Raw genomic sequence first — 25,448 nt, 5'->3', positions numbered from 1 at the left:
TTTTCCTGCACTCATCTCACACTTTTGTGTAGTGCACTTTATGTAGTCTTGCATACTGTTCTTTGTTGCACCATGGTCTTGGAGAAATGACATTTCATTCTGATGTATACTAGCTACAGTCATGTGGAAAAATAAGTACACCCCATTTATTTTGACATATTTGGACAAGCAAACATTTGATCCTCTTTGAAACAGTGCCTATTAATAAAGTTGATACACTCTATCAAATGACACATACAATCAACATTTTGTAGTAATTTTCACAATTTAAATGAAGAAAAAAAAATCACTCACATGGAAAAAGTAAGTACACCCCTATATTTATCACACCTTCATATCCATAAAAATACAATCAAGTGTTCAAGATTGGGTGCCAGTGATTAGAAACTGCTTAGGGAGTACAGGTGGAACCGGTCTTATTTATACCCACCTCATAATTAGTGTCTGGTGTTCCCTTTGCATTTGGTAACATCATGCCAAGATCTAAAGAGTTCTGTAGGGCCTTCAGAAAAAAGGTTGTGAATGCCTATGAGTCTGGCAAGACTTGTAGATGATTTTACTTACAGTGGAATGCCGTATGTTAAATAATTTGGAGACCTTTTTAAATCCCTTGCCAGACTCATAGACATCCACAACCTTTTCTGAAGGCCTTATAGAACTCTTTAGATCTTGGCATGATGACGCCACACACCTCAATAACAAAGGGAACACCAGACACTAGATGTGTGTGGTTTAAATAAGACAGGTTCCACCTGCATTCTCTCAGCAGGTTCTAATCACTGCCACCCAATCTTGAACATCTGATGCTAATTTTATTGATTTGAAGGTGTGATAAATGTAGAGGTGTACTTACTTTTTCCATGTGACTGAGCTATTGTTTTTTTTTTTTGCTAATTTAAATTATGAAAATTACTACCAAATGTAAATCTTATATTACATATATAATATATATACATTTGATAGAGTGTGTCACCTTCATTAATAGACACTGTTTGAAAGAGGACCTAATGTTTGCTTGGTGGTTTTAATGTTATGGCTGATCGGTGTATGTTAAAGCCATTAGAAATATGGCATATGGCCCAGGATTTTAAAAAAAAATAAACTATCTGAGCTTTTTTTTCAGCAGCCTCTGTATTATTAGTCCACAGCATTTGAGTCATATAGTAATAGTAACATGTGTCTGCTAAGGCAATGTCCTATTTTTTAATATAAATATTTTTTCAATATTGCATCAATACTGGAGAACGTTTCACATTCATTACAACATAAAAACAACAAATAAGAGAAGACAACGGTAATGTCCTTCCCAGGCCCGGATTAAGAATTCAGAGGCCCCTGGGCACAATGTCTTGTGTATGGCTGCCTCTCTTTGTCTGTCTCTCTCCTCCTTTCCCCTGTTTTCTCTACTCTCCTCCTCTCTTCTTTTAGTGATGAAAAGGATGCAGATAGCATAGGTCAACTTGATTAAAAACTAAAGATGCACCGATGTATCAGCCAATAATCCGTATCGGCCGATAAAGGCAATTTTTCATGCTACGGGCCATTGGCCAATAGTTTAAAAACATCAGATGATCAGGGCCAATTATATCCTGTCAATCAAAAGAGGACGGGAAAACATATCGATTTCGTGCTGTGTGTAAAGATGATATCTCTTGTGTGGAATGACGACAAAACTGCAGTTTGTAATCTCTGTAATCTCTGCACTGCTAAAATTTTACACCGGAAGTAAGCAGCAGTGAAGCAGGAGTTTAGGCGTCAAGTTTTTTGCCACGCTGCTCGAGCTGCTCGCGCTGAACTAAAGGGCCAGTACACCGTTGAAAGATTTAAGTGCAGATGAGTTGACAAAAAAGTATATATTGCACAGAAAAATATATTTGTAGAGTAGTGTATTTCATATTCAGTTAATGTTAATATATAAAAAGTATATAAAATCATATTACTTGATGTTCAATTATGAAGTTTCTGTTTGATGAATGATAAATGCTTTTGTTTGTAGTGAGTGAATGTGAGCCTAACATGAGGTTTTTTAGAATTCAGTCAACTAATTCTGTCAATATGAATTAATAACAATAATAACTTAATAATAAGTTAAGAAATCTTAATTTAATCTCCAGAATTTAGTTAATGTGTTAATGATAATTAGAGTAATGTGTTTTCTGTTTATGAGACCAGTTACTGTGAAACAACTTGTTGAAATGGAGAGAATAAAGTTTTTATTTTCATTTCCTTCAGAATTGTGGAATTAATTATTATTAATTTAAAAGAAGGCAGAAAAGGCAGAACTATTGGTATCGGTTATCGGTATCGGTCAATATCACTGAATAATCGGTTATCGATATCGGCTGAGAAATTTAGTATCAGTGCATCTCTACTAAAAACCTGAAAGTATCTGATATCAAATGGAAAATAAAGCCACTAGATTTTATTTTCTTTTTTATAATGATGATAATACTATGTTTCATGTAGGTTGTCCGCTCTCACTCTCTCTCTCTCTCTCTCTCACACACACACACACACACACAAAGTGCTTTCCATGAACTTCACACTGCCAATCTTGTGCTATCTGTATTATAATGTAGGATATCAATATATAGTGATGTAAATTAAATTAATTGTAATGTAAATGAATCATCTGGACTGTACAATCAAACCTATCACTGTTAATATTTTTTATTGTTGGTAGCCAATATTTTTTGTGTTTAATTGAAAAAAAAACACTGTCTTTTTACATCTTTGATGTGGTTATTTTTAGCGTACATAATCCCACTGCAGGATACACGTCACAGTGGATGGCTAAGAAACAGTTATCTTTTTTAATTATCATGAAACTGGGACCTGCTGATCTAAAAATTACCTTTTTGTCCAAATATCTTATACACACGGTGCTCTATAGTTTAATCTTATTTATTAGAAATGTAATGAGCTGCATGAGCTACATGAGGTGTACCAGGAAAAAGCCTTTGCTGTCTAAAAAGAACATTAGAGCAAGACTGCACTTTCCCAATAAAAAAACTTCAGAAGCACAACAATCATGCAATTACACAATCACAAGGCCATCTGAAGTGTCTGTAAGTGAAAACTATGAAAACTATATATATATAATACATACTATAAGAACTCTAACAACTTTAATAGTAAAAGATTATGATTTCCAACATTCAAAAACTCCTGGCTGTCCCAGAACCCCACTTTGAGAATCACAGCTCTGCAGACTAATCCTGAATTTAAAAGATAATGTGATCAAATCTCACTGCAAAATTGGTTCATTACTATTCCTGTATATTATAGGCCATTAAGCACATTAAAAAATATATTGTTTTATTATTCAAAATGTTTTCTTTTCTTTTGGAGGAGATTTTGGGGTGTGTTGCAACAACAGTTATTTATTTATAATTAAATAATTACCAGATGGAGAAAAATATTTGGTTCATGCTCTACATAATATGGTTTGCAATAACGTCTGAATATCCATCTATCCATTTTCTGTACCTCTTATTCTACACAGGGTCATGGAGAGTCTGAAACTTATTCCTGGGGACACCCTGGATGGTGTGCAAATCAATTGCAGGGCACAATCACACCCACACACACACAAACACACCCACACACACACAAACACACACACACACACACACACTATGGACAATTTGGAAATGCCAATCAGGCAAGACCGCATGTCTTTGGACTGGCGGAGCTAACCCCCAAAGCACGGGGAAAACATGCAGACATGCAAACTAACCACTGGGCCACCATACCCCCCTCGTCTGAATACATTAAACATAATTTTTCATTGTTCATTAATGATAAGGTTTCCATGATTTTTAAAAATTGTTAAGACTTACATTTCAAAAATATAATTAAAAAAAAACATACTACTCTATCCTACTTTATTTGGGAAATTAAACCTGGTTTTCATAGTATTCAATGTGAAGGAAAGTACCAGAGATTTGGACACATTTTCTATTTTGTGTTTTTTTAAATATGACATTTAGATAACAAGTACAGAAATCTGAAATGATCTTAAATCTGAATGTACATAACATTAGATCGGGGACTTCACTACAGATTTATGAATGGGGGGGCTACACCTCTTTTAGGGGGGTCTGGGCATAAAAAAATTGAAAAAAAAAAATTTTTCAAGCCACCAAAACATTTACCTAGTCATGTATATTTTAGAGTAACAATGGGTGTAAAATCTATAGAAATAAGGTTACTTTTTGGTCAAGGTATACCTGTCTCATAATTTGTGTTAGAGACTGATGTGATATGACTTACTTAAATTATATCTGAATAAAGAAATTAAAGTCCACTTTGTCCCCATCCATCCAACGCCAACAAAAGGTAAAAATGGCTGTACTATGTAGCCAAAATACTTTTTGGATTTTATTTAGAGAAAGTGAGTGAGACGTTGAATGAGTAATCAACATTACATTACTGCACATTGTCTTTGTTAATTACATTAACTACTTTTACATGGGCAGTTATAATCGAGCTACTGTGTAGTTGAACTACAGTCTTATTTGTCTGTCCGGGTATACAAGACACGATGTGTAATCGAATTATTGATACGGTTTGGTGCGATCCCTTGTGTTGCACATCACCACTTGTAATGATCTGGGAGTATTTCCCTTTAAGACCAGGAGGCAGGGATGCAATTGCACATCCCACACACCCTCTCCCCCTACCCCCACCCCAGGAACAGAGAAGGTGAAGTAAATATGACAGAAATATGTTACATGTAACAAAAGTATATATATATAATCCTATATTTTTAGCATACTCTGTTTTTTCCACAAAATTGTATTAGTGCCTGTAAATGAAAAGTACTAAATATAATATTTAAGCAATATTACCAGGCCCACACACGTTGTTATTGTGGTTTATGAGGACACTCCATAATATATACTACACTGTACAAACTATACAGTGGCCAGAAAAAGTATGTGAACCCTTTGGAATTAGTTGGTTTCCTGCATTCATTTGTTATAAAATCTGATTTTCATCAAAGTCACAAGTATAGACAAACACAATGTGCTTCAGCTTACAACATACAAACAATTAAAATTTTTCATGTCTTTATTGAACACATCTCATTAAACATTCACAGTGCTGTGGAAAAGTATCTGAACTTTGTAAGTGACTAATTTGTTCTTGTTATCTGAATGATCGACAACTGTTTTTTAGTTTTGTGATAGTTGTTCATGAGAACCTTGTTTGTCCTTAGAAGTTAAACAACCCACAGTTCTTCAGAAAAATCCTCCAGGTCCTGCACTTTCTGGTTTTCCAGCATCTTCTGCATATCTGACCCCTTTCCAACAGTGCCTGTATGATTTTCAGATCCACCTTTTCACACTGGGGACAAGTGATGGACTCAATTAGGCAAAAAGGTGCTCAAAAAGGCAACACGATACATTAAGACTTGGGGAGTGTAAACTTTTCACTTACTTTTTCCACAGTACTTTGAATGTTTAATGGGATGTGTTCAGTAAAGACATGAAATATTATAATTGGTTGTGTGTTGTTATCTTTAGCACATTGTGTTTGTCTACACTTGTGATGAAATGAAAATTTGCGACCAATTAATGCATAAAACCAATTAATTCCAAATAGTTCACATACTTTTTATTGCCACTGTATATTCTATCCCCTAACGCTAAACTTTCTAAATTTCTACGTTCAAAAATCCTTCATTTAACATGTTTTTTTATGCATTTTGTTTTATGGGGACGCTTAAGTGTTGGTTTATTCTTTGGATTATTTGAATTCATCTCTCCACTAAAAGTTGCTGTTTTGTTGTAATTATTTCTGTAAATGTAGGTTATATTAGTAGTGTCATTCTCATATTCATTATTGTGACCACACACAGTCTGTTTACAATGTCTACAAGGGTGATAAGAATATGTAGTTAAATTAAAGTTAGTGGAGTAGTTAAAGTAGTCAAATTTGCTCTTTGGTGATATAGCCGTGTTTTTTAAATTTTTTTTATTTTACATTTGAGCCCCTGCCCCTGAGGAGCTGTCTGCATGTCCTTGCTCAGGGGCTCTCTGTCTGTCTGTCTCTCTCCTCCTCTCCTGTCTCCAGATGTTCTTTTGGTCCTCTTCTACTCTGCTCTCCAAAGGCTGCCTCTCTTTATCTGTCTCTCTCCTCCTTTCCCCCTACTATGTTTCATGAAGGTTGTCCACTCTATCTCTCTCTCTCTCTCTCTCTCTCTCTCTCACACACACACACACACACACACACCCCTATAGCCTACCTCGGCTCTCCAGGGTCTGCCTCTGTCTCACCTACCCCTAACCGATAAATACTTTATTAATAAACGGTCTTTAGGCACTTTATGTCCACTTTTCAAATATTTTCTCAATTTTTATTGAAAATAAATGCCTTTCCGATCTGATATGTGATGGGAAAAGGGAAAAGAGCAAGTTCGGCAAAAGGCGGATTCGGACTCGTGTTGAACGCGTCAAAAGCTACTTTCAGGTGCTACACTCCTTACAGCCTACACCACTATAAACATTAAGTGGTGCGCCTCTTTTTTAATCTTGTGCGGCCCAACCAGACATTGCCCTCCGTTTACGGCAATGTAAAAAAAAAAAAAAGAAGAAAGAAAAAAAGAAAGAAAAAAAGAAGGGGGGGAGGGGGCTTCCCCTTGCTTGGGACCCAAGTGCGCATGGGCCCCTGGGCCCGTTCCCATAATACCCATTGAATAATCCGGCCCAGGTCCTTCCAGTCAAGTCTGTCCACTTGACGGCCATCTTGGTCATACAAGACCAGACCGACCTTGATGACAGATCCATCAATCAGAAACGGGTCTACCATAGGTACTTTCAAACGTGGATTTCCATTGGCTGTTAAAATCTGATCAAATGGAGCAAATAATGTGTGGCATTTATTTAAAAGAAACGCTATATCTGGTGTGAATGTACCCCAAGTATCAAAATAGTGCGTTTCTAATTGTGTTTTGCGGTTTGGAACGTAGCCTGTGGTACTGTAGTGCGCCAGGAAGCGCATGCGCATGCGCGTGTGTGAATCCAATACGGAAGCGATATCGCTATATAACTGCATGTTGTTTCTACCTGTAATCGAGGGAAGATGATATTCACGTGAGGTATTTTTTTAACGTCATCGCAACAGTCTGTGTTTTCTTGATTTCGCACCTTTCATTTATGTTACATTTTAGATTTAGTACATTTGAAGAGAAATAGCTCGCTACAGATGAAGCTTTAGCCTAAACGCTAGCTGTCTTCATACCTGGCGGTCTAACCTTAAGATTATGATTTGAATTTAATATTGCGAGTATATCTTCATACTGTAAATGTGTAATAAACTGTGTGGATGTCAAAGACAGTTACAGACATGTGGAAACATAATGAATGTAAATCCTATTTAAGATCCTGTAACTCTTACAATCACGATTATAGTGGGGTTTTTTTCCCCCTGCTTTTCTACTTAGGTGACATGTATTATGTATTTGGAAAGATAGTTAATTTAGTTCATTAAGGCTGTCAAATCGCCTTTACAGCTACAAAGTAGTCAATTTATTTCAGAGTGGGCTGAAGAAGGGTAATAAGAAGAGATAAAATGCCAGCGCGAAACACTGTAACGAGTGGAGTCAGATACTCCAAACTGGCCAGTGATGATGATGGCTACATTGACCTTCAGGTGAGAAATGAGACTGAATTACACTTGATGACGTGACACTTGATTAAGACCACAGAAGAAGAAAAAAAAATCACTTCACCAATAATTTCCAATACCAATAATTTTTTCCTAATGTTTAACCAAAACCTATACACGTTGTATATTATTATAATATACAGCCTATCAGTATAATTAACGTGTGTAGCATGTAAGTAAATCATGAAAAGGTGCCTGACAGTCAACTACTAATAGATTTCATGGTTTAAGCTTTGTTTAAAGTATTAATATATGGATTAAAATATTAATCCATAACATTGTGGTGCTCAGTAAGGTCATTGCACAGTAAGGCCATTAACCCATTAACTAACTGAGATTGGTGCCACCTGTTCTTTTAATAACCCAGAGATCTTGCAAATCTGATGTACTAACTTATCTTGGGTATGTATACTATAGACCAAATGAACTTTAGGACACTATGCTGACATCAGAGGGTATTAATTGCATTTTCCTTTTGACATCTCAGGGCTTTAACTTAAGGAGAACAACTCTGGGCCAGTATGTATAAAGTTTCTGAGAATTACTCTTATAAATAGTCTCAGAAGGCTATTTAAAACCCAAAGATATCCTAGTTATTTATTTATTTATTTTTTTGTATTTTGTTTTGTCTGAGTAAAAATGTGTTTTAAAAGTTCCCTGAGCAACTCGGCTCTTAGAAGTTAATCTTTGGAGTAAATCTTATGTATGACAGTTGCATCACTATAAATCAATGAACCATGTCCCATTTCCATAGTATAAGTAAATAGAAGTGCAAAAGAAACAGGGGATAAGCATGGTCATACTAGTGTTGATTTCTTCATCATCATCAACATCATAATCATAGTAGTAAATGCGAGTAAAATATGTTTCATAAAGGCAGGTGTATAGTTTTAACAAGGACATCTAGTTACAACTGCTAATCACAGATCATGTGAAAAATTTATGACGGCAAACTATTAATATATTTCATTGTTTAAGCTTTGTTTAAAATAGTCATGTTGATCCACACTGTGGCATGGAAAAAAATATTTTGTGATATTGCTCTTTCCTTTTTGTTTTAGTTCAAGAAAAGCCCACCCAAGGTCCCATATAAAGCAATCGCCCTGGCTGCTGTTCTTTTTCTCATCGGCTCAGTTTTAATCACCATTGGAGCGCTGCTTTTAGCAGGATACTTTGAAGTTCAAGATGTGAGTAGAAGAAATGTGCTTTTTGTCCTTTAAAGCTATAAAAAAAAAAATTATATCATTATCAGCTTGGTAAAAAAAATCCCCAGACACTGCTGTACACATCCAAGGGCTGTATGAGCTATGTATGCTGATGTCATCCACACAAGTTTGCTTTAAGAATACATACAGTCATAGGGGAAAAAGAAAGTACATGCTCCTTCAATTCTCTGTTTGTTTGTTTGTTTGTTTGTTTTTTATCAGGAAATAAATAACAGTTCTCTGGTCCTCACCAACTTATATAAAGAAACAAATAACCTTAGGTTGCAACAGATTTCAATATGTAGTCTTTTTCCCCAAAAAAGTAAACCAGCATTCAGAAACCAGGTGGGAAAATTATGTACACCTTCCTACTTTCACAATCATTAAGAGAGTAATTAGCAGCCAGGTGTTACTAGATTAGTTAATCATCAAAAACTGTGATTACGTCTATGAAAGCAGAACCTTTGGCAGTTTGGTGTTCTGGAGCACTCAGTTGTGTGTGTACATCATGCAGAGAAGAAAGGACATCAGCCATGACCTCATAGAAGCAATTGTTGCTGCTCATCAATCTAGGAAGGGTTATAAGGCCATCTCCAAACAATCTGAAATTTAACATTCTACAATGATAAGGATTGTATGCAATTGGAGAGTCTTTAAGACAGTTGCCATGAGTGGGCGTCCCAGCAAATCCAGTCCAAGGTCAGACCTTGGATTTAATGCTCAGCGATGTAAAGAAAAACCCAAGAGTTACGTCATGTGATCTACAGGCCTCAGTAAGCATATTAAATGTTTTTGTTCATGATAATATAAAAAATGACTGAACAAGTATGGCTTTCATGGAAGGGTGATTAGGAAAAAGCCCCTCTTCTCCAATAATAATATGGCAGAATGACTTAGGTTTGCAAAATTGCATCTGAACAACCACAAAAGTTCTGGAAAAATATCCTTTGGACTGATGTGACCAAGGTGGAGTTTTGTGGATATTTTTTGTTTGTTTTTGTTAACTAAGATTATTTGTTTGCTTATTGGATTTGGTGAGGAACATAGTTTTAATTTAGGCCCTGATGAACACGTAGAATTGAAGGAGGGTGTACATTATTCTTCCTCATGACACCCCCCCATGACTGTATGCCTTTAAATAGTGTAATATTATGCATAGATTTACTTTGCATTTTATTTTATTTTATTTTATTTTATTTATTTATTTTTGCCATACATTGAAAACATTTGGGTTTGAGATCAAAAGATGAATGAGATGATAGGTCAGAATTTCAGTTTTCATTTTCATTTTCAATTTAATTCAAAAAGTGGAACTTTCATATATTCTAGATTCATTACATACATGAGTGGTATATTTCAAGCAATCAAAAATATTGGAACATGTAACTGACAGGTGTTTCTTGATGCCCAGCTGTGCCCTGTTAGATTGATTGTTTCCCCTGTGAAGACAAAATACAGATATGAGCCACAAAAGTTCTGGAACCAAGATTAACCTCTACCATAGTGATGCAAAGACCAAAGTCTGGAGAAAGAATGTTAAATAGTCTATGGTCTGCACTAGGGATGCACCGAAATGAAAATTCTTGGCCAAAGCCGAAACCGAATATAATGAAAAACTCAGCCGAAGGCCGAATACCGAACACGGTTTTTTGTGTTTTTTCCATTTATTTTGCCATTTTTTTTCACCACTGCATAAATTAAATAGTCAAAATGTGCTTTTTACTATTTTGTCTTGCTTTTCAGAGAAAAAAATCAATTACAAAAACTACAATTTCAAAATATTTATTTAACACTGAACACTTTTTTTTCATTCCAGCAGGCATAGCCTACCAACAAGGCACAATATAACTTTAAATAAATAAATGAGTAAAATAAAAATATTTTTATGTGCCCATCTTTGAGCCCCCCTTGAATAGCCTATGTTAGGCCTATAACTGACTGCTGAAAGAATGGAACACTCTGTAGCCTACAACAAAAACGTGCATTAAAAAGTGCATTGACAAGAGTGCAAAAAATGGTTCTATTCGGTTCTATACGGCTGATTATATTGGGGATATATACCGCTCGCGTCCCCATACACCTCGCGGAGTATTATAGTAGATACTGGATTTGTCTGCCTGCCCTTAAATAAATACGTCTTTACCCGCTTCCGTACTCTACTCCCTTACGTCTCGCGTCGTGACAGAAACAAAACAAACGCACAGAAAACATCCGAAGAGCACGTAGCTTGTGCATGCGCACACCCCCTCATCAAGGTTGTGACATTCGCGCATCTCACTCTGGTTACTAGGCTATTTGGTTGCATCATCAAACACGTCATTGTTCGGTCAAATTTATTCGGCCTTTTCACTTGCTATTTTCAGCCGAATAATTTCGGTTGCCGAACATTCGGTGCATCCCTAGTCTGCACTTATATAGCGCTTTTTTCCAAAGCGCTTTTCACTATGTCTCATTCACCCATTCACACACACACTCGCACACCAGTGGTAGCAGAGCTGCCATGCAAGGCGCTAACTTGCCATCGGGAACAGCTTGGGGTTCAGTGTCTTGCCCAAGGACACTTCAGCATGTGGAGTCATGTGGGCCGGGAATCGAACCGCCAACCCTACGATTAGTGGACAACCCGCTCTACCACCTAAGCCACAGCCACCCAGAAGAAAGGATATGCTCATGATCCAAAATGTATGAGCTCATTAGTTAAGTACGGTGGACGTAGCATCATGGCTTGGGCTTGCATGGCTGCTTCTGGAATGAGTTCACTAATCTTTATTGATGAAGTGTAGTAACTTGTGATGGTAGCAGAGGAATGAATTCCTCTGTCAAGTCTACAGAAACATTCTTACAGAGAAATGCATCCAATCTAATTGGAAGGAACTTCATCATGCCGCAAGACACACTGCCAACACAACAAAGGACTTCATCAGGGGAAAAAAGTGATGTCAGTGGGTCACCGGCTTGATGCGGTTATTGCAAGCATGGAATATGCAACCAGATATTAAGAAGTGTTATTTACCTGTTTATTTTTGCTCTCCTAACAATTAGTTGGTCTGCTGTTGGATGTTCTAAGTTGGTTATCACATCTAGATGTAAATATCAAAATAAATATCAGGAAATGAAAGCTGAAATTCTGATATACTGTCTCATATTCATCTTTTGATCTCTTTAGTGTATAGCAAAAACAAAAGAATTGGCCTTGCCATTCCAATACTTTCAGAGGGGACAGTAAAACTGTATAGCCTAAAGAAGAATTAAAGCTTTAAAAACAATTATGATTAAAAAAAAATTCATTTGTATGCTATAAATGGCTGTTAATTGATGTGTAGTACATTATTTGCTGTTGTTTATTCACGTTTAATTGTACTAAGATGTCCTGAATTAGATTTTGATTTATCTAGTCAACTACTGTTGTGAATTACTTGACCCTTAATGCCTATAAATGAGGACCACAAAAATGGTATTATCATTAGACTGAGTCTGTGCTTTTTGTTGCTGATACAAGTGGATGTGGTACAAATCACATACTTGTTGATGGACAGACAGTGTGAACATTTTTAGAAGAGAGTGACATTACCTACCAGTACAGTAACAGTACAAACATTAAATTATTAGGTTAGGTAGACTGCATGCAATTTCAAGTAGTTAATTTAGACAGATGTTTATGCCTTTTGGTTATCTAAGAGTATGCTTTTTGTTAAGTCAAACCAGGTGTCTTGGAGCAGGAAACCCATTTGCAGTTCATGAACTGAAAAGAAATGAGATTAAGGATCATTCATTCTGGCTGGTAGGGTTGAACAATGATGAGCACTCCACAGATGGTGTGAAAACATAAAAACCTCTTTGTTTGTTGTTTTGCTTTCAGAAAGATTTCACATTCAGATTAATTAAAAAAAAAATTAAACATTCACTAAGCAGGCTGTGGTAGTGCTAAATAGTAGTGTAGTGTTTGGTAGGGGAAGGGTTTTAGAACAGCACTGTGATGATCCTGCTCAGGGGTGGCACCACTAAGCCCAAAGAGGTGGGGCAGGATTTTTTTATCTGAGAGAAGAGGTACATGTGTCATTTGTCTTTAAAAACAGACTAACTATGTATTATGTTTTTTTGCATTATGGAGCCAGGGTCTGATTATAATCAACCCCACATGCTTCATTTAGCATTTTCCTCCTCATGCAACTAATAACAGCAAAAACGTAGTTCACAAAATAAGACTATAATAACACAAAATAAAATGTCACTGTAGTAACTGTATGTTTCGCTAAACATTTTTCCAGCAAGCCTTACTTACTTTATTTGAAGAATGCCATTTGAGGAATTTTCTTATAATTGATTCAGAGTACAGAATATGTCACTTCAAATATTAAAACGTTAGCAGTACTGTTTCAACACACGATTATTAAGTGCCAGTGAGTGTCAAAGCGCGGTTAACCGTTTATCACTCATAGGAGATCACCTTTAGGTGAAATGTCCCACACCCCAGCTGAACTGGAAGTTTTGATTGGAGTCAGGCCTGTCTGTTACTGCCTGGGGTGATGGGTCACCGTCCCAGCAGTTTCAAAAGTGCCAGGTCAAATACCAGCTCACCCCTGTTGCTCCAGCGGCCGTGATCCTGCTAGATGACACAAATATAAAGAGCTAGTAATCTGACTAGAAAAATCGCATGATTATATTAACTCATGTATACTGCCACAATGGTCAAATTAAAATCCAGAGCTCTTAAGGCAAGCAAAATGTTAATGTCATTAACAGTGTATAGTATACTTATAATAAAAACAATAAAAAGTGTAAATACTTGTCGTCTGTTTTTCTTTTCTTAAAACTGTCAGTGTATATGAAGTACCATGTTGAAAAGAAGGTAACTAAGACATTTTACACCCCCCCCCACACACACACACATCAGAACCATCAACTAAATATCTATTTAAAAGCACAGACTTCCAATCTTGAAAACACTTAAGCTATAAAAAGTTTTGATTTCACTAGAGATGGTCGCCGCATTATAAAAGACTGAGCATCTAGTCTTGCTGAAAATACACAATTAAAGCTGTATTCAGGGTTCAGAACCTAGTGTTATAATGTTATTTCTGTGAGGTGCCACTCCTACTTGAATTTATGTCAGCCATTAATCAGGATAGACTAAAGACAAGCAGTCAAGCATGATTTCATGACTTAGTCCAGATGGTGTAACAGCCTCTGAACTTCTAGCTTGCACTCCTATATATATACACACACACACACACACACGAAGATGAAGCAGGGTCAATATTTTCTCTCAATCAAGGTAATAAAACTGGCAATCAGACCTTTAAAGGACATTTACTAGTCTGAGCAGACCATGTCAGCTGGACATGGTAATTTAGAATGTGATTAATGGTAATGTACCCTTCTTCCTTACCAGTGCAGTAGTCAGATATTTATTTGATTGCCATCTCATTTATTATTGTTGTTTTAAGATGTTTTTACCACACCATGATACGTATAGAAATTTATGTCCTTTCTGGAGGTTTTCCATGAATGACAATATATTTTATTTCACTTACAGCACCGTGAGCGCACTATACCTGTCCTCATCCTTGGAATTCTGGTCTTCATCCCAGGATTCTACCACTTGCGGATTGCCTACTATGCCTATAAGGGTTACCGTGGTTACTCTTACGATGACATCCCAGACTTTGATGACTGAGTAACATAGAGCAACGTTTTACTGGTGTTTATAACTGATCTCTGAAAAAGAGGTCTCCTCCTATATCTGCTGGCACAGCTTCAGTCAAGAGAGGCTTGACTTTCATATTGCATCTGTAAAAAAAGGCTGGTAACTTGAGCCTCAAGAATCCCATATATGGATTTATATTCTATATTTCAGAAATGGAAAAAAATTAACATTTGTAATGCTATGCTGTCTTTAGTGCAGATTAAAATTGAGGCAAGAGGATGCAAATTGAAATGTATAGATATTGGTCTGTTAAACTTTTTTACTATTGTATTTGATATGTTACTACTGTAGAATAGTTTTTTATGTGGAAAAGTATTCTGTCATCATCCCTGGGTCAGACAGAACTCTGTTTAAAGTCTGTTGAATAGCAATATATCATGACTAACCCCTCCTATGACTGGTTTCCTGCTGAATCCTTACTACTACATTCCATGGTTTATCTTTGATATTTATTACATGGTACTAGAGTTTTGATCTGTTTAAAAGGCTGATGACCATGTGCTATATAAATCTATCATTCTTTATTTATTTAATATACACTGCTCTTCAGTTCACGTGATTCCTCTTCATTGTAATCAGTTAATATCTATATCAAAGTAAGTTGCTTTTAAGTCTACAAATTAAACAAATACCTCTAGAGGAAAAGTTGCCCACTTTGGATTTTGCTAACAAACAAGTGCCCAAAAAAAAGCATTTTAAAGATATGTGGACATTGTAATGACATCTACTGCATTTGGCAGACACCTTTATCCAGAGCAACTTACACATATCTAATTTTTTATACAACTGAGCAGTTGAGGGTTAAGGGTCTTGATCCAGGGCCCAGCAGTGGCAGCGTTAGGATTCAAACTCACAACCTTCCAATCAGTAGTCCAATGTTTTAAACCACTGAGCTATCACTGGCCATCTAACTAATAAAATATATTTAATACAACCTATAAAACGTCTACTATGGTTTTATATTAAATATTTTATATTAAAATAAATTTAACAGTTAATAATTAATAAAATTAACAGTTACTTGTTGGACAGTCTAATTTGGAAGCACACACTGATATAAATACTATATGCGGCGCCTTACGCCCTCTAGTGGCTCGAAAGTGAATATATTAGGAAGGAACAAAGACGCAAGCGTGATCTTTTTTTGCTTGCTTGTTTGTTTGTTTGTTTGTTTGTTTGTTTTTGTGGTCAAGACCCAGAAACAATGTGCTTTATAAATATAAATTATAGTTTTTTACTGCAGACCTATGCTTGCATATGGAGTTAAAATTGTTTCATAATTCCAAATAAATAGATTACGATTCACAAATAAATGTTGTGAGATTTTTAAAAAATTCAACAAATTCACAAATGCATTGAAGGAGATCCACAAATATATGTTAGTAGTTTCACAAAAATAAATTATATTGACAAATATTAAAGCTGCAAGCAGCGATGAACTGGCCCTCGCACCCGGGTGCATGTTGGGGCCGGTTCTGCCCGGGGAACGCCATTCCACTTGTTTTAGCACTTATATGTTGTTAGGAGTGTATCACAATGTAAAACATGTAATTTCCTGTTGCCAGCAGGTGGCGCTATGACTACAACTGAATATTGGCGTGTAGATGTCTTCAGGCCAGGATTCGTATAAAACGTGAAGTTTGGTGCAGATTGAACATTGTATGTCTGAGTTAGTGTAAACATGACAGTTCATGTTGCCAGCAGGTGGCGCTATGAATATAACTATTGTATGTCTTCAGGCTGGGACTGTTAACAAACGTGAAGTTTGGAACAGATTGGACATTGTATGTTTGAGTTATAACAACTTCCTGTTTCATGGCGAAACATAAAACTTTGTGAGCCATTTTTCCACACTCCATTCTGGATGTAAATTTTCACCGGTTCTGACGAGTCTGCAAAGTTTCCTGAGTTTTCGGGTATGTTCAGGGCCTCTAAAATGCGATTCATTTGAGAAAAGAAGAAGAAACGGAGAAGATTCCATATGGAAAATGGAAAATGCAAACATTTTTTTTCCCTGCATTCATTTGTGAGTTTTTAAACATTGTAGCGTCAAGAGTGGACTCCGCCCACCATCTACTCAAGCTAATCGGATAACCGCCACAGTGCAGTGACCAATCGTAGCACGTTCTCGCTCCAACCAATCACGTTTTGTTTTTACAATTAGGGCGGGAACAGAGTCAAGCCTTTCGCCAGGCTCCGCACTGCGAGCCTCCGCTGACTGCGCGCGCACCTTCCCAAACGGACGAGGTATACTTGGGTATGCTTGACGCGCTCGCTGTTGTAATATTCTTTGAAACGAAAGGGGGCGACTCGGAGTAATCGTCCTATTAACCAACAGGAAGTAGCTGAGAGAAGTAGTTTGTCGGAACAACCATAGCAACGCTTACAAACAAGGCGTCTCGTGTACAGTAGTTGCTGAATACTGAGGAGGAATTGTTGTGTTTGTTGTTGACGATGTTTGTTTTCAGTAAACTTCACTAAAACCCACAGTATGAAAAAAGAGAAAGGAACCATACAAGAATCATAAAACCCAGTAAAGCTTGAGATTATCACTTGTCACATTACAACAAAATACAGGCCTAGCTATAAATATGAGAACATGTATAAAACTAAATTGAGCCTCAATTTTTTATTCATTTCATTAAGACTTTTATTAAACATGGACCATTACTTTCATTAAGTAGACTTATTATTTGTTGTAGGCTCATTTTATAAATGTTAGCAATTATTATAGACACAAGCAAAAAGTGGGAGCTTCCTGCAAAGGTCATTTCTCACATTTACACAATCAAGTGATTATTATGTTCGCTCATCAGTGCAAATGTCTCTTTATGTATAGAGACAAAAGAAAGATATTACAGAATGATCACTCTGTATGTTCACCCATCCATGTAAATGTCTCTATGTATAAAGACAAAAGAATGAGGTTTATTCACTGTATGACGTTGTAGTGTAGTGACTGTTTATTTGTGAAGAAAACATGGTTCTACCACAAAAAACTTTCAGCTTTGGCTTTATTCTTTCAACAGTATGTACAAAGCAAATCAAAATCACTATTTCTAAAAACCTTTCCATGAATTTTCTGCCATCTCTATGGTCCCACATGGATGGATCATAGAGATGTCTGTACAACCGTACCTTTCGGCAAGAGTCGCCACCAAGTCATTCATTTCCGGATCCGGCGCCACGGCAATTTACAATAAATGCAAGTTACAATAAAGGCAGGTTGCAATAAGGGCAAGTTGCAATAAATGCAAGTTACAATAAAGGCAGGTTGCAATAAATGCAAGTTACAATAAGGGCAAGTTGCAATAAATGCAAGTTACAACGCTGCGTCGAGCTGTTGTGGACGCATCGAGTGTATACCAGGCTTCATATTTGTGGATCTCATTCAATGCATTTGTGAATTTGTTTAATTTTTGTGAATCTCACTACATCTATTTGTGGATCGTAATCTATTTATTTGGAATTGAAACCATTCTAACCCCATATTTGTATCCTTTCGTTTCCCGGTTTCTTGTATAAATTGGACTAAGGTATTAGACAAAACCAGGCAACAGAGGTAGTACAAAAGTTCATCCATACAGAATCTCTAGAAAAAAAAGAGTAAATTAGGTAAGGGGGGAGGGGATTGACGGTTACGGTCAGAAACAATGGGTGAGATTGTTACTATATAGTTTACATCAGTCTCCCGCACGGGGGAGGGGGGTGTAGAGGGAAGGATACAGGGAAGAATGGAAGGGAGGAGAGGGGTGAGGAGGAGGAGGAGTAAGAGGGGGAGGGTGGAGGAACAGCACAAAGTAGACGCTGTTCATTTCATTTCACATGGCTTCTATATCTCGTGTAGTTAACTTTTTTTTTAAGCAGCTATATCCGTTCTTCAGCTGGTCGACCAGGGGTTTCCAGGAGGCGTCAGTGATTTTAGTCTACTTTAAACCGAAAAGAAAAGAAAAGGGGGAGTTGAAGCGAGAGTGCGCGCTTGTGTAGCATGTAGCGAGTTGCGTTTAGCGTTGCGCATTTGGACAACCTGTGTCAGCAGGTAAGGTCCTGTACACGAAGCCCAAACTCGCTCCGGTCAAAGGGAGAGGAAAAGCATTGCCTCGGGCAATTCCTGTGAAGAAAACCTGTTTTCCCTCTGTGTATAAAAAAGAAAAAGAAAATTCTAATGGTTCTACAGCAACACCTTATTCAACTCGGCACCTGATACTGGCGATAATGTAAAGCTCAGAGAGAACAGAGCCACGCGTTATTTCAGCTCAGTTTGCATGAGGAGGGTCAAGAAACACCTCTATCTACCTTCAAACAAACACTTTTGTTTTGTTTTGTTTTTGTAACTATACTGACCAGGACATATTCGGAAGGAACTTCTCTTGGGTATACGAAAAAGGAAAACTTCTATGGAGTGATGTATCACAGAAGGTGTAGAGCCACAGGTAAAGATACATACCATTTACACGGAAGCTACTGAAAATGCTGTATATTGTGTACGCCTGTTATCGGCATGCGTCATTTGTAGTATGTCAGTTAATGCACACGTGATGTGCATTTTAATTAAGAACACATTGTTGGCGATATATTAGCCTTAGAAAACTATAATCATCTTCCAAATGCTGGCCGTATTCCATCCAACACACCGAGTTTAGGATGGAGTGCCTTTTATACGGAATTGCCACACACCCCCATGTGGTTGTGTAAGACCGTGTTATGTTAGACCGCGTGGTTATGTTAGACCGTGTGTTAGACTGTGGTAATGTTATGCCATGTGTGCTAACATATTGCCACTGCTGGGCCCTTGAGAAAGGCCCTTAATAAACCTAAAAGCTCAGTTGTATAAATGAGATAAATGTAAGTCAATCTGCATAAAAGTGTCTGCCAAATGCCATAAATGTAAATCTAAAGCAAGTGAAACACATGTAAACCTTCTATATTTACCAGTGTTAACAGCATGTATGTTTTATGGTAAGAGCCGTGGGACTACACAATGTATGATATGTCTCATCTTACTCATGTAATATGCCTTGGTCTATATCCTTTGACGTGACTTAACAAACAGCTATGTTATCTTATTCAGAGAGATCCACTATGCACAGAACTTACACAGTAGTTTGTTTATAGGCCTGTGGTTCCCATAATGTGAGTTCTGTCAGTGAGCTATTATAAACATATAGTAAATAATAAGTACCTGCATAGTCACTTATAATATACTTGTCATTTTCAACACTGTAATATAATTACACTTACCTTGCCCTTTTTGCCTCTTGGACTGCATCTTATTATTGAATATATTTGTTACAGCTTGAGACAGGTTTATAAATGTGTGTATTCAAATATTTGTTTAATCATCAATGAAGCAGACAGTTAATAAAACTTAGTCCTTTCCCTGTTTTCTGCTCTAGTTACACATGTGCTATACACTGCCCTGTGTATATACTATGTCCTGGTCAATACTGGTTTTGCACAGGTTAAAATAGCTTTAGAAATATGAACTGATTAATCAGTATGAGGGTTGCCACTGTTGCCAAAGTCCAGGTTGCTTTGTCTCAAGACCTGTGGTACAAGATCTCCCTGGGTGTGCCGAAAGCAAAACATCACATTTTGCTTTCTTTCTGTTATTCTCATTGAACAAATGTCTGTCATGTTGTCATATTGGATCAGCATGAACCACTAGTTTGTTGAGGAGCTGCCATTAACTAACACCTGTTTCTTCTCTGGATAGTAATTCTTGTTCCTACACAGTAAAAGCATTTGGTTAAAAAAACTGTTTCTATTTCACTTAGAAGTAAGAAGCGAGAATGATCAGAAAAGTAAGGGAAACATTGTGTGAGTTCCCTGGCTTTGTTTCAGAAACACTTTTACACATGGCCTTGGGTTGAGAGTTAAAGTGTGAGGGAGGCACAAGACCATTTGCTTCACTATTGAACAATTACTGCTAGATGGATTTGACAGTAAAGCTTCTGAATGTACTGTTACTTTACAATTTGAATGATCAAACCTTGAAATAATCTGAGACCTTGAAATTAAAAGGTTCTCTTTGATATTCTGTGATTTTAAAATATTAATCCATAACATTGTGGTGCTCAGTAAGGTCATTGCACAGTAAGGCCATTAACCCATTAACTAACTGAGATTGGTGCCACCTGTTCTTTTAATAACCCAGAGATCTTGCAAATATGAATACCAACTTATCTTGGGTATGTATACTATAGACCAAATGAACTTTAGGACACTATGTTGACATCAGAGGGTATTAATTGCATTTTCCTTTTGACATCTCAGGGCTTTAACTTAAGGAGTTACTATATCACTATAAATCAATGAACCATGTCCCATTTCCATAGCACAAGTAAATAGAAGTGCAAAAGAAACAGGGGATAAGCATGGTCATACTAGTGTTGATTTCTTCATCATCATCATCAACATCATAATCATAGTAGTAAACGCGATTAAAACAGTCATGTTTCATAAAAGCAGGTGTATAGTTTGAATAAGGACATCCAGTTACAACTGCTAATCACAGATAATGTGAAAATTCTCTAACATCATCAAAATGGCATGTGCCGATAGCACCATGTAAAAATCACATGAAGCCAGAGAAAAGTAAAATGGTATATCATTTATCTGTATAACTGCAGCCTAGATTAAAACCCATACATAAAATTAACTCCTTATTTGAAAGGTCCCATAGGCTACATAGTGGCTTTATAACACATTTATAAGCATTGCATGAGTATATTATGAAGCAGTGGTGGAGAACGTATGAAAGGCTTACAGGTGCATCTCAAAAAATTAGAATACTGTGGAAAAGTTAATTTTTTTCCCGTAATTTAATTCAAAAAGTGGAACTTACATATATTCTAGATTCTTTACACATAAAGTGAAAAATTTCAAGCCTTTTTTTGTTTTAATCTTGATGATTACGGCTTACAGCTCATGGAAATCAAAAATCCAGTATCTCAAAATATTAGAATAAAGAATTTATAATACAGAAATGTTGACCTTTTGAAAAGTATATTAATTTATGCACTCAATACTTGGTTGGGGATCCTTTTGCACGTATTACTGCATCAATGTGGCGTGGCATGGATGCAATCAGCCTGTGGCACTGCTGAGGTGTTATGGAAACTGAGGTTGCTTTGATAGCGGCCTTCAGCTCATCTGTATTTTTGGATCTGGTGTTTCTCATAGATTCTCTATGGGGTTCAGGTCAGGCGAGTTGGCTGGCCAATCACAGTAATACCATGGTCAGAAAACCAGTTACTAGTAGTTTTGGCACTGTGGGCAGGTGCCAAGTCCTGCAGGAAAAGGAAATCAGCATCTCCATAAAGCTTGTCAGCAAATGGAAGCATGAAGTTCTCTAAAATCTCCTGTTAGATGCTGCATTGACTCTCAACTTGAGAAAACACAGTGGACCAACACCAGCAGATGACATGGCACCCCAAATCATCACTGACTGTGGAAACTTTACACTGGACTTCAAGCAACTTGGATTCTGTTCCTCTCCACTCTTCCTCCAGACTCTGGTACCTTGATTTCCAAATGAAATGCAAAATTTACTTTCATTTTCCCTATGATTGTGGTTGTGTGTACTGAATGAACCAGACTGAAAGATTAAAGGCTCAGGAAACCTTTGTTAGGTGTTTCGAGTTAATTATCTGATTAGAACTTTTCTCAGGTCGACATTTCTGTATTATAAATTCTTTTTTATAATATTTTGAGATACTGGATTTTTGATTTCCATGAGCCATAAGCCATAACCATCAAGATTAAAACAAAAAAAGGCTGGAAATATTTCACTTTATGTGTAATGAATCTAGAATATATGAAAGTTCCACTTTTTGAATTAAATTACAGAAAAAAATTAACTTTTCCACGATATTCTAATTTTTGAGATGCACCTGTATGTCAAAACACATAAGATGATTTGGAACATTGTCTTTACATGGGCGAGAGAACAACAACCATCAGTAATTATTATGAGTTGACTGATTCAGATATTATATTGCTGTATTTTCTTTATCCATATCTTGCAAGTTATTAGCTTGTTTTTACTAACAGCATATTCTACATGACTACATGCAGCTTCATGCGCACATATTCTTGATGCTATTCTTTGTAACTCACAGGTATATGAGGTGAAAGAACAGGCACATACCGCACCATTGGTATTCACCTTTTTATATGGTTGCTGAGCATTCCTCCCACTACCATTCTTACACCTTGCGTCTACAGTAAGTGTTTTGCAATGGTTTTAGGTGTGTACCTGTTGTGGTGTGTACGTTTGAGTGCACTCTGTAGGATGGTAAGCAATTGCCATATATGTATTATGAAGACATTTAAGTCATATTCAGTTCTAATTTTGCACTCTGGCACTCTATGTGCATGCCTGCAGAAATATTACACTGCATTGGGTAGCTTATCCTGTACATGCAAGTGCATGCCATCCTCATTGTTGAATGAACCTTTAATCCAACAAACTCTCGTTATCAGGTCTCTACAGGCAGAGGAACTATTCTTGCCCATTTTGTAGCCAAATAATACACCACAAGGGTACTTATATCTGCTCTCACAGAGCAAAGCACCAAAGTCAATCACATTCATGGAGCCACTAAATGCATCTCATGCAACACCACCTGATATGAGATAAACCAACCACTTGTGAATGATGAAAATAAAATGACAGATCCGGTTTCACATATCCATTTATTTATGATCACAGCTTATGTTTGCTGAGGAGTAAGGACAACAAACTTTTAAGGTTACCTATAAAAATTAAGCAAAACATGCCATCTGTCAAATGGATCGAAACAAACACAGTGAAGCTAGCAGTGATTGCTGACTAAAATTTGTTTGACAGCATAGTACTGATACAATTATTATCAGTATTTAATACATTTAGCTTAGCAAGACTGAGCAGCAGGAGTGGATGAGCCTCAAATATAGACAATCTACCAAACTGTAGAATCTCTGTCAAGAACTGATACTGTTAGTCTAATGGGACAAACTCATTCATATTATACATTACATGCGGATAAAAAGCTGTATATGGTGACAAAACTGTATTTGGTTACATAGTTATTTTACAGTATTATATGAATGTCATGTTCATAGCTAAGCAAAGCTGGATGCCATGTGTGGCCACTGGGCTAAGATCACTACCATAGAACTGTTCATCACCTTATAACTTTCCACAGCCATCTGTTTCACATCAGCCAGTAAGTGGTCCTCCAGGTCCTTGTGTAACTTAAGAAACACTTCAGCCTGTAACATCAATCTGGCTACTGAATGATAAAAAAAATTTCATTGGCTTGTGTTTAGCATGACTGTTGGGGAAATATTTCCGAACTTACTCTCTAAAGAGATGTGACGATTTGGCATGATTTAATTAGCCAGTCCTTTAATTAAAAGGTTAAACTTTAAGCAAGTGCTATGTCATCCTGGACAAAGAATATACAAAGGTTCCTTCAGGGTACTTCAATTGTCCATTTTGTATCATTATATTAATCCTATAATATAACATGTAGATTTATTTGACCAATGGAACTTTAAATGTCAGCAGAGGCCACAATATAAGCTCATTAGTGGCCTTACACGTGCAGAAGAAGCACACTGGCAAATACACATTTTGTATTTGGAGTTTCTCTCCCTTCTCCTGTCTCCCTTCTCTGCATGTTCATGGCTGACACCTCTTTCCAAAAGCCTGTCACAAGGCACCCTTGTTCTACAACCAGCCTGCTGATGGGACACAGAGAGAGACACGAAGCCCTACTGCTCCATTTACTTAAAACAGTGGTTTTCAGTTTCTGTCCAGAGAATCCTGTGCTCTACACATTTTTGTGTTTTTTCGTTTTGGTTTTTTTGCATTCTCTAGGACACCCAGAGAATGCAATTTTTGACCCATCAGTTAATCATTAAACCAGGTTTCACCTGCATTAGAGTAGGGTTTCTTTGGCAGTGTTTCTTTGGACTACTTCTGGATTACATCCCTTTCTTAGAAACATATTCTGTGAGGAAGATAAAATACACACCAACATTCAATTAAGAGCCTTTGAACAAATTCATTTGGTGTTGCATTTATCCAAAGCAGGAAGTTTGCAGCTCCAGGGTCTCTTGTTCAATCCTGACTTTGGGTTACTATCTGTGTGGAGTTTCACATTCTCTTCCTGTCCATGTGGGTTTTCTCCAGGGTCTCTTACTGGCTACTCTAAATCTTCCCTGGGCATGAATGAGTGTGCAGATATCTGTGTGCATAGTGCCTTGCAATGGACTGGCGTACCATCTAGTGTGGAAATGATGGGGACATGCATACATTGTGCCTGGAATAGGCTCTGGATCCACTATGACCCTGACCGCTATAAAGTGGTTACAAAATTTATGATTTACGCAAAGGAACTAACAAGTGAACACAATCTGATAATCATGGCGCTGGATATTTGTGGGTTAGGGGCATTAGGTTCAGGGGTCCAACAGTGTTGTCTTGGATTTGCACTCACAAATTCAGGTCACTAGCACAGCAGCTAAATGGTGAGCTCCCAGTTACAAATGTATCAGGTATTGCAGCCAATATCATAACTTATCAGTTACAATAGTCAAAAGTTAAAGATATCATGTGATTGAACAAGCATATTGCCCTGTATATTGTTGTATATTGCCTTATGAACATTGTCTGATATTTTAACGAACAATTTGATTTCTTCAGTTGTCTGAATAGTGAGTTAGGTGTTCATCTCAAGATGGAAATTAATTTTCCTCTCAAATGTACTGCTGCACAGTAGCCTTGTTTCGATTTGAATGATGCAGTTGCATGCAATATGGGCCAAAATATGGGCATTAAGTTTCATGTATACAACAGTCTATACAAAATA

The 25,448-nt window shown here is 36.9% G+C and overlaps 2 protein-coding genes across 4 annotated transcripts in view; both read left to right on the top strand.

The window, feature by feature from the left end:
- Positions 1–6,989: 6,989 nt before the first annotated feature.
- On the top strand, positions 6,990–14,883 carry tmem230b (transmembrane protein 230b). Of its 2 annotated transcripts, none has more exons than XM_053624905.1 (4): positions 6,990–7,105; positions 7,545–7,659; positions 8,736–8,861; positions 14,416–14,883. In XM_053624905.1, exons 2-4 carry the CDS (start codon positions 7,579–7,581, stop codon positions 14,554–14,556), a joined length of 348 nt encoding a protein of 115 aa, XP_053480880.1. In that variant the 5' UTR covers positions 6,990–7,105; positions 7,545–7,578; the 3' UTR covers positions 14,557–14,883. The 2 variants fall into 2 exon arrangements, with proteins under 2 accessions (XP_053480880.1, XP_053480881.1); XM_053624906.1 differs by having other exon boundaries at positions 7,028–7,105; positions 7,520–7,659.
- Positions 14,884–18,364: 3,481 nt separating this feature from the next.
- Positions 18,365–25,448, top strand: part of igsf9b (immunoglobulin superfamily, member 9b) — a 54,049-nt gene continuing 46,965 nt past the window's right edge. For both annotated transcript variants that reach the window (XR_008385959.1, XM_053624904.1), the window contains exon 1: positions 18,365–19,019. The gene's annotated coding sequence lies outside the window, so the exon portion shown is untranslated. The remainder of the gene's footprint in view (positions 19,020–25,448) is intronic.

This window comes from Ictalurus furcatus, chromosome 5 (assembly GCF_023375685.1).
Source record: "Ictalurus furcatus strain D&B chromosome 5, Billie_1.0, whole genome shotgun sequence".
Classification (NCBI taxonomy): domain Eukaryota; kingdom Metazoa; phylum Chordata; class Actinopteri; order Siluriformes; family Ictaluridae; genus Ictalurus; species Ictalurus furcatus.
The sequence above is the reverse complement of the archived record's forward strand: the minus strand, read 5'-3'. Positions and strand labels throughout refer to the sequence as shown.

Excerpts from the sequence above, each read along its gene's own strand:
- tmem230b (XM_053624905.1), top strand. The coding sequence starts at position 7,579 with ATGCCAGCGCGAAACACTGTAACGAGTGGAGTCAGATACTCCAAACTG. Across the intron at positions 7,660-8,735 it reads ATGGCTACATTGACCTTCAG|TTCAAGAAAAGCCCACCCAA; the intron begins GTGAGAAATGAG and ends TTTTTGTTTTAG. Across the intron at positions 8,862-14,415 it reads GATACTTTGAAGTTCAAGAT|CACCGTGAGCGCACTATACC; the intron begins GTGAGTAGAAGA and ends TTTCACTTACAG.